The 9570-nt window shown below is 48.1% G+C and overlaps 1 protein-coding gene across 2 annotated transcripts in view; it reads left to right on the top strand.

The window, feature by feature from the left end:
• SLC49A3 (solute carrier family 49 member 3) overlaps positions 1-9570 on the top strand; it is a 75617-nt gene that overhangs the window by 40104 nt on the left and 25943 nt on the right. For both annotated transcript variants that reach the window (XM_080372733.1, XM_080372732.1), the window contains one exon: positions 9063-9221. In XM_080372733.1, coding sequence (XP_080228859.1) covers positions 9063-9221 — 159 coding nt within the window. The remainder of the gene's footprint in view (positions 1-9062; positions 9222-9570) is intronic.

Here is a 9570-nt window from a genome sequence, read left to right as displayed (position 1 = left end):
GTGAGTGCGGCCCGGCCCCGACCCGCCGGCCCGGCTGCCCCGCCGCGGGGAGCCACTCCCGCCGCGCCGCTGGCGCAGACCCCGCCGCCGGGGGGGGGCGGGGAGGCCGGACGCGGACGCGCAGGGCAGCGGGGACGTTCCTCCGGCGGGGGGAGGGCGGCCCCAGGCCGGGGGGGGCAGGGGGAGGCCGGCGGCGCTCGGGGTCCCCCAGCAGCCGTGAGCGCGGGAGGGGGCGCCGGGCATAGGGCGGCCGGCCCTTCCTCCTGCCTGCGCCGAGCTCCGGGGGGCAACCCGGGCTGCAGCTGCCGGGGTAGGAGGTGTGCAGGGCTCGCCAGGGTCACACCACCTCCCGCCAGGCGTGTGCCGGGCTCTGCCCCCGCGCCCCGTCCCGCATCCACCCCGGGGCACCGGCACTCGGCTGCACCCCACAGTGCAGAGAAGCCTCGGCCTGGCCGTGCCTTGGGGACTGAATAAGCGGCTTTTCCTTCCCAACTTTGTTCCTTTGGTTGTGACTTCGGGCTGCACACCTGCCTTGCTGACCGGCGGGACCCAGAGCCGGGAAGGGCGCTGATGGGGAAGGGCAGGATGGGACGGCAGGGTGCCTGTGGTCTGGAAGTACCGAGCGGCAAGCCAGGCTGGGATGAAGCAAAACATGTCCAGGAGCACAGCTAAAGCTGCTGCCGAGTCCGGGAGAACAGCTAAAGCTGCTGCCTAGTACGCTCCTAGGCCTTGGGGAGGAACAGAAAGTATTTGGCGCCCGTGAGTGTCACATGTTTCAAACCGAAGAGCAGTAGAACTACGCTGAAACCCTCGGGGCAGAGGTGCAGGAGTTAGCTCTGCCTTATTGCAGGCCTACGGCAGCGTATCTGCCTGGTCAGAAACAGGAGCAAGTAGGTTTCCATTTAGGGTCTGTTGTTGCACATACAACACAGTATAGGAGTGATTCTGCACTAAATGTACTGGTACATGAACTTCTTATTGCCTACAGGTACTTTATTTTGAAAGACCTGAAGAAAAGAGATGTCAGATCACACCACACCTGTTGAGCAGATTAAAATTAAGTTCAGTAATTATCAAGATAAACCATAAAGTTTCCCCTTACCAAGTCCTATTATATGGGATAGAAGCCCAAATCCTTGCTCACCAAGTCATTGAGGACATAGTTGATAATTATCAGACTGGTGTAGAATTATTCATGCACTTGAGGATTACCATGCTGCAAATGCAGGCTGTCTGGCAGCCAAGATCAGGTGCTGTCACCTGCAAACATTTAAATGCAGCAAAGGAAGAGTAGGTATTGCATGATGCTATTGCATTATACAAGAGTGCTGGAGCAGAAAAATGAAAAAAACATAGTGAGAATGTGGTTATATATGGAAGACACAAAATGAATGTGCCTTCCCTAGGGAAAATCGGTTTGTCTTTCAAGGGTGTAAAAAAGTGTCCTGCAGAAAAGTGATGTGAAGCCACACTGCTCGCTTGCAGTTAAATTGGCACAGCACAGTAACATTATGTAGCAAGAAAAAAACCACTCTGCTAGGAGTGGACAGTGACAGCGGGGGTGAGGGAAGCTGTTCCGGGATGCCTTGTCAGACTTTGACTTTGCTGGCCCCTTAACTGTGAAAATGGACGGTTACTTAAAAAGCCCCTTTCAATGCATTTGCAAGTTCAACTGTGACCTGAGTCATGTGGCTGAAAACTTTGTAGCCCTGAATGATTCTGCTGTTGTCCGTCTCCTTGGCAGCTTGCCAACTTCTTGTCTGTCCATAGTAGCATTTTTCCACAGCATGAATGTTAACCCAGAGCTTCAAAACTGGGTGCTTAATAAATATCCCAGAGTAGAAATACTGTTTCTAAGCCACTGCAAAGGTCTCGAATGGCAAGTATGCTGACACAGAAGTTCTAGTCAAACATTTATTGATGCTAATGTTTCTCCCAAATGTTCCTGATGAAAATCACATTAAAATGGAGGGAGTGGTTGAAAGCCCATGCAATCAAAGAGCTTGGCTGCTGTTTTAAGAGTTCCAGATGGAAAGATTAATTTACCAGTTCTGTGGTCTGAAAATTGCTTTGCAAGTTAAGGTGTGTCCTCCATTCCTGTACAGATGTTGCATGCAGCACTGTGTTCTATGTATTCCTGCATCAGGCTATCTGCAAAATGCATATGGTGAGGACACATGATTTTGAATTGTCTGACTTAGAAAGAACAGACCACCTCAAGTGCTGGACCAAGCTTCCAGGATGCTGCCTTGTATTCCCCTCTCTTACCTATGCACATGTGCAGGTTTTATTGGTGGCCTTCAGTGTCACTAGAAGTGGCAGAGGGGAGATAATCCTGAGACGGAGAGACTGTCCATGTCAGGAAGACAAGGTAGAAGCAACTTAACTGCAGGAAAACACACTTGATCATACAGCAAGGGCAGGCTAAGAAAAGTGTGTTTCTTAGTTCTGTCTGTTTTAGGATTGTGATTGAGCAAAGCCAGGCCAGACCATGAAAAGGGCACTCCTCCCAGCTTCCTCCTACTCCACATTGTTGTTTGAAATCCTTCTTTAACCAGAACACAGTGAATATACATAAGGGAATATGATATAAGGGAAGCTTTTTACACCAAGGATAAATAGCCCATACTTGATTCTCTTTTACTGACCTGAGTTCAAAAGCCTCTGCCTCTCCCTGCTGCGCAAAAGGATTGGGTCTCATTTCCTAAACATGGCTATTCTGGAATTTCCTAGCTGCCAATGTAGTGTGAAAAACCTTTGTGTCATTCTAAGAAGTCTATAAGCAGGCATCAGTATAATTCAGTTGCTGCCTGAAGTCCTGGGAAGAGAGGCTGTTCTGACCACAGCTGAGCTGAGCTGGTCATCTCCAGTTGTCTTTTGCAGCACTCCTGGTAAGCAGTGGCATAACTATCCCTAAGGTTGCTCCACAGATTTGTTTTGTCAAACTGATGCTGTAGTTTTGAGTGTGTGCGTTTTTTTGATCTGAAGACTTAAGGTTTAAGTGTATTCATGGTGTGCTGACAGCTGCTGTAACACAAACAGTTGAGGGAAACACCTCCTTCCTCCTCGCGTCCTTCCTGTGAAGCTGAACAGGTGGGAACTTTGTGTTTCACAGGAGAAACTTTTTCTTGCCTTAGCACTGGGGACAGAAGAATGAAACTGAGAGTGTTTTCTGCCCTGTTCTCTGCCTGTCAGCATGAGCAAGCTGGGGAGGAGGAGGGGAGCCGAAGGTTGGACATGGCTCACACTTGGCTGGGTGGTTTCTGACTCACCAGCCTGGAGGACTTCCACCACCACTTAGTGTACTTGGGAGAGGAAGGAGAGCTGCACAAGTGGAGACTGGCGTGTGCCAGGGCAGTGGGTGCACACGCCTTGCCCACACCCATCCATCAGTGCCCCTGTAGATACACATGCACACAGAGCTGCTGCTGCCTGGCTGGACCATTTTGAAGATCGTGCCTTTGTCCTTACTTCCTTGGCTGCTGTGTCAGCACGGGTGCTTTCAGCTGAGGCCAGAGGCTGTTTGCTCCCAGGCTGTGGCCCTTTTGACGCTGAAGATGAGGAGCCTGGTGTAAGGGCTTCATAGCCCAGTCCCAGGGGAGGAGGAGGCAGCCCATGTTTCTCAGAAAGACATCCTACCTCACCTTCAGAGCAGTGTCAGGGAGAAGGCGTGCTGGGACCAGCAGAGCTGCTGCAGACAGTGCCTGCCTGGGTAGTGGTGAGCTGTGGCTATGCCTGTTACAAAGTGGAAGGTCCCATTTCACGTATGTCATCCCCCTTGTCTCCTCCTTTTTAAGCTGTACATAAGAGGTATTACAGGGGCATTGCTACACTGTGCATAGTTACATAATATGCCAGGCACGAAGAGCACTCCATATAGCAGCCTTTGCTAGCTGATGCCACCGCTGACATGGCAGAACGGCTTAATTTCTACCCTGCCTGATTGCCTGCACTTGCCATTCTGGAAATGATTTTGCTTTTCGCTTTTAGAATCTTGATTTGTTGGTGAGGAGGTTAACATTGGTTAACAGCTTGCCTTCATGAAGAAAAATTTTGGTACCACTTCTGGCAGGGCTGCATCTGATTATATGTGCGATGCATCGACTTATCATTACTGCTCTTTGAGCTCTGAAAATCCTGGGGCTGTGTTTGTTTATGCTGCCTTCTGCAGCTCACACTTATTGCTTACCAAAGTGTAGAGTCTGTATGGAGTCCTTCAGCCACCATCTTGCTGCTATTGCAGGCAGAGAGAATAGGTGGCTCACAGCCCCCCAGTAACCTCCCGTGGAAGTGGGAGAGAGGGCAAGTGCTGGATTCCCTGGGAATGGGTGGAGGGAAACCAGATCCTACAGGTGAAACAGGTCCTGGAGAGTCTGCACAGGAGTGAAAACAGTAAAGGCAATATTGCAGAGGAACTGAACCTGGAGAAGATGGAGGCAGAAGGGGAATAGAGCAGGAGGAAAACTAGAGGGTTTGGGCCGATTCTGGGAGGAGAAGGGGGTGGATCCAAATCTGAGAATCAATTAAGGGATACAAGAGAATCAGAAAGCGCAACAAAGAAGCTTAGAAATGGGGGCAGGATGAGAACAGCTGTAACCTGCTTTTGGTTACAGGACTGCCCAAGCAGATCTGCAATTAATGGGGAAGGGAACAGGCAGTCTCTGGGAGGTGCAGAAGAGAAAATGTCAGCTAGAAGAAAGATAAAGCAAGCAAAGGGAGGGAGAGCAGAAAGTGGAGCCAGTACCCCTCCAATGTCAGTACCAGTCATACGTTTTGAGTTTCAGGGCATTTGCTTTCCCTGGTGGACCCACATGTTCCGTTGTGAAAGGATGTATGGAGGGGGCTCTCCTGCAACTGAGGATATAAATAGACTCTGGGAGGAAAACATTACTGTTCTTTTCTTCTAGTGATGGGGCATGGCTACCCAATAAGCCAGCCATGTGCTCAGAGCAGTGGGAGATGCAGCTGTACCCCAGTGCAAGCCAGAAAAGGCTTACAGGTTTTCAGGGGACCTTCCGTCCTCTTCATCAGCTGCGCCCACTGTGTAAAGCACAAGATTTTGTAGTGAAGAGTGTGTCATGAGGTACGAATTCCTGCCCAGACAGCATGCACTGGAGCTTTTGCTGTCTCTAAATTCAAAAAGCACAGAGCTCAGGTGAGGACTGTGGGAACTACAATTCCTGCATCTGGAAAAGAAATGGTGTCTATTATTACAGCATCTATTTCAACGTCCTGATTGATGCATATCTGAAGGGAGGGAAAAGTTCATCCCAAATGCTGAAGAACCAAATATTATGGTCTACAACATAAGCGACTGTGGCCAATGATATTGGATTATACTACAGCAGGAGCTGTCCTTTGAGAACAAATATTGCAAAATCTGTGAGGTAACTCTGGGAAGTGAATTTTGCAAAGTGTCGGGGTTTGGGCTCATGAAGCCATTGTGGTTGGTTGGTGTTCAAAGACAAGAGTCCATGTGCTTGGATGGCTCTCTGTGGACTTCTGTATAAATGACTTGACCTAACTATGCCATGGGCCAGAGAGCGGACTCCTGCTGACTTCCAAAGTCATCCACTCCAACTTGTGAAGCAGCACAGCTGTGTTCTGCTGTGGGGACTGTGCAAGGTAGTTGTTGAGCAGTCAGGGTATGGGGCTCTGAGCTGGGTGCATTTGGAGCCTCAGAGACAAGGCATTCCTGATCTGTGGGGTGCCAAGCTGGGGATTTTGTCAAAGCTTGCTAAAAGGTTTTGGTTAATTATAGCTCTGTCAGGGCTCAGAAGGAGCAGAAGTCACATGGGTGAATGGAAATTGCTTGTCACCATTGCAAGTCAGGAAGAGACATTGGCAAGGGGCTGGACTTTCCCAGTTTTGCTGTTGTGACATCCATTGAGCTGCCTTCAGAGGAGCAAATGCGGACATGGACATAGCAGTGCAGCATGTAACACAGACTCCCCTTGATGCCTTGTGCATCTCACACTGAGGCTCTAAGTCTGTGTGGCTACACAGGCAATGGAGCTGAATGCAGCTTGGTCAGACCACAAGGGCATATTTTCATAAAGTGAGGCTTGTGCAAGGACTGAACAAGTGTGTAAACAACCCTGCAGGGGCAGAGGTTCCTGTCTGTCTCCTTCCTTTATCTGTCCCAGGAGCAAACAGCTTTTGGTGGCTGGCATTCTATAACCCTATACATTATCTCTTCTCCTGTATCTGTCACGATGATCTACAGTAGGGAGCTTTGACGCTGTTTTTGGTGTGCCAAGGCTGAGTTAAGGCCCTGGGAGAGTAGAGGAGGGAGGAACCTGTCTCTGTCTCTGTTCTAAATCTTCAGAGGTTACAGGTCTGAGACACCACCAGGAAAGAACTGCATCATCCTCACCCTTTTCTGCCTGAGGGGCAGTCCCTGTGTGAGTATCAGCCTTGGCAGTGAAGAGTTTCAGAAACAATAAATGGGATAAGGGCTCTAGATCCCAACAGAAGAGCTTGCTGTCTACTATGGATGAAGTCATTGTAGCTGGGGCAACCAAAAGCAGAAAGTGGCATACTCATTTGCTTAGCATGGCAATTTCCCTATGTTGGCAAAACCCCACAGTGCCACCCTGTTGTTGCAGGGGCATTTGGAAGCCACTTTGACCACAGCTCCATTGCCCAGCTCTCAATTTCTCTGTTAGAGTGACACATGGTAAACAACCCCTGCCTGAATGGAGGCTGAAACATACTTTTTCTCTCCAGACCCATAAAGAAACCCGCTTGCTATTATGAAGAACAAACTCAGGCTTGTACAGGCTGCAACTTCCCACCTTCTGTGCTCTCACACACATATGCTGGAACTGGACCTCTTGCTCAGAATAGAAATACAGGGTAGCCACAATGCTTGGTTTTCAGCAAGGTCTGATGGAAACATGCTAGAGTGCTTGATCACAGCTTGCCTTGATGTATGCAGCCACTGAACACAAAATGCTGTGCTCTGTCTTGTGGCATCATTCTCCTAATGATGTCATGCCTAGGTGAGCGTCTTGTGTGGAGGAACAGGAGAGGTGAAAATGTGCCTGAAGCTGGCTTACAAAATATATCATCTCTTTAATTACACTGTGTCCTGATACAGTGTTTCATCACCACCACCCCCATCTGGAAGGCAGTGAGGAACAGAGAATTGCTGTTGCTGGAAATACATAGCTGGGTTTTGTTTAGCAGCAGTTTAGCATCCCGTAATCAAATTAATGCTCATGCCTTGGTGATGCTCTATTTATTTATTTTTAAACAATTACATTAGCATTAAACTAATTTAAATTCCCATGCCAGTCTGATGAAGTTCAGTTCCAGAAAAACAAAGGTGGGTGAAATTTCTTCCTGAGACAAGACAGTAACATTACTATAATGTATTATTTCAAGGAATTTTTAAAGAACTCCTTTTATTAGAAGACTGCTGCAAGTCTCCCAATGACCTGGAATAGCCTCCTTGTTGTGTAACAAGAGTACAATTTCCTTCAGCATTCAGCATCTTTGTCTACCTGATTGTAGATGCTGAGTAAACAAATCCACCCCCTTCCAGACCTTTGACTGATCCCACATGGGTGTATCTGAGCTCAGCATGGTGCTATGAGCTTTGTGTTGAATGCAGGACATTTGGCATGTCAGCTCCTTTCAGAGTAGAGGAAAGGGCTGATGCTAGGAATCCTTGCTAGGACAGTGATAATACATTCAAAACTTCTCTGTTACTGCCATTTATGCATTGCATCCCTGCTAGGAGAAAAGCTTGGCTAAACAATGATTTGCATGTGGCTATTCTCATGCAGTAACATAAGAAAAGTCCATCTCCCCTTCTGCTTGCATTTAATGTGGTAGTTTTTATGGTCTCTAGCCTGTAAGAAGTAGATAGGAATGCTGGAAATAACAAGTAGCAGAATGTAGGGACACGCCTTCTTCTGTTAGGTTATCCTAGTCCTTTTTTAGTTACACATTAACGCTGGAGCTGACACTGTCTGCAGGATGCAGGTTGTGGAGAGGAAGACTGCGATGGCAGGGAGGGGTACCTGGAAGGAGGCAGTGACTGGAGTTCTTTTCTAGGAAGCTATAGTTGAAGTTTGTGTTCACATTTCTGCAAACTTTGTCATCTTGAGTATTCACCAGCTGCAAGATCACTTTCTAACAGTGGAGTAGCGTACATCCACATTATTGAAACCTGTTCTCAGGCTAGGTCAGTCTTTTTGAAAAGCACCAGAGAGGGTGTCTTTGCAAAGAATCCACAGAAACATCCTAAAATTTGGGCTAGTACCCTAATTTCTTCCTTGTGGGCATGATCTCAGGAGCTGATTTGAGATCAAAGCAGGCCTTGTCGTTCCCAGAAGAAACCAGAAGCAGACAGCAACCTTACGAAACCAGTACCTAAAGCAAGGTTTAGGGAAACGTTTTCAGATACGGCATTGGAAGGAAAAGACTGAAGTACCTCATATATGTCCCTGTTATGTGTTATGATGTATTGAATAATGCAAAGTTCTAGGCCCTTTCCTAACCATCGACTGTGTGCAGGACAGCATGGAATACTGTCTGTCTTGGCTGACACATGGCAAAGATGTTTTTATAAGGCTGCATACAGGGGTTACCAACGCAAACATAAATACCAGGCTGAGTTTAAGAGGTTCTTAAGGGCAGAGAGGAGACGGCAGCCTCTGTTTTGTTTACACTAACATAGAAGGATTGCCTGTGGTTTACATCAGGTAAGTACGTGGATCAGGGGCCAACATATTCAGCTTGTGGACAGAAAAACTTACTGACCTCTGCTGCTGCCAGCTCCCAGCAGCAGGAGGGCTAGGGGACCAGGCATGAGGTAGTGAAACGGATGGGGTGCTCAGGGAGAAGATAATGATGATATCAGTGGTGAAATGGTCCCAGCATGAGTAACTGCAGACACTGGGGGTTTGAATTTTTATTACCAGCCTTAACATCCTAATTTCAAGGACAGACTAAGATAGCAAGTCCATTCATAACTCAGACAGTTTGAGAGGATGCTGAATTTCTGTTGTGGTGATGTGCGTACTTACCAATCTTTGTTCTCTACTCTACAGCTGTGGCTGACATTTGCTCCTGTGGCTGATAAGACAGCTGCCTACTTCCACATTTCCCTGGAGATGGTCAACTGGCTCTCAATAGTGTACCTCCTCATCTCAATCCCATTTGGTCTGGTAGCAACATGGGTTCTTGACAGCATGGGGCTCAGATGTGCTGTGAGTTGAACTGTTCTGTTTCCCTGAGGATGTTTCACCTGGAGATAGCAGTAGCTGCACAGAGCACTAACATGCATACTATGAATGGGAGACTTGCCAAACGCTGCAGAGGATGAGCAAGCTCTGTCCTAGTTCAGTAATAGCTGTAACATCACCTCTGAGGTGAGGATCAGTGGGGAAAAGTCAGAATAATGTTGCATCCTTATTTGGCATTTCCTGCTTTAATTTTTGTTGTCTTAGCCAACTGACCGGAACAGATGCTGTGAGCTGACTCTGTGACAAGCTTGCTGTAATTGAGTAGGATTTGCCGTGGCAAAGTGTTAGCACAGCTGTTTTGTTTGCAGGGCCA

The sequence above is a fragment of the Falco punctatus genome (genome assembly GCF_963210335.1).
Source record: "Falco punctatus genome assembly, chromosome: Z".
Taxonomy (NCBI): Eukaryota; Metazoa; Chordata; class Aves; order Falconiformes; family Falconidae; genus Falco; species Falco punctatus.
This window is presented reverse-complemented; position numbering and strand designations above follow the sequence as displayed.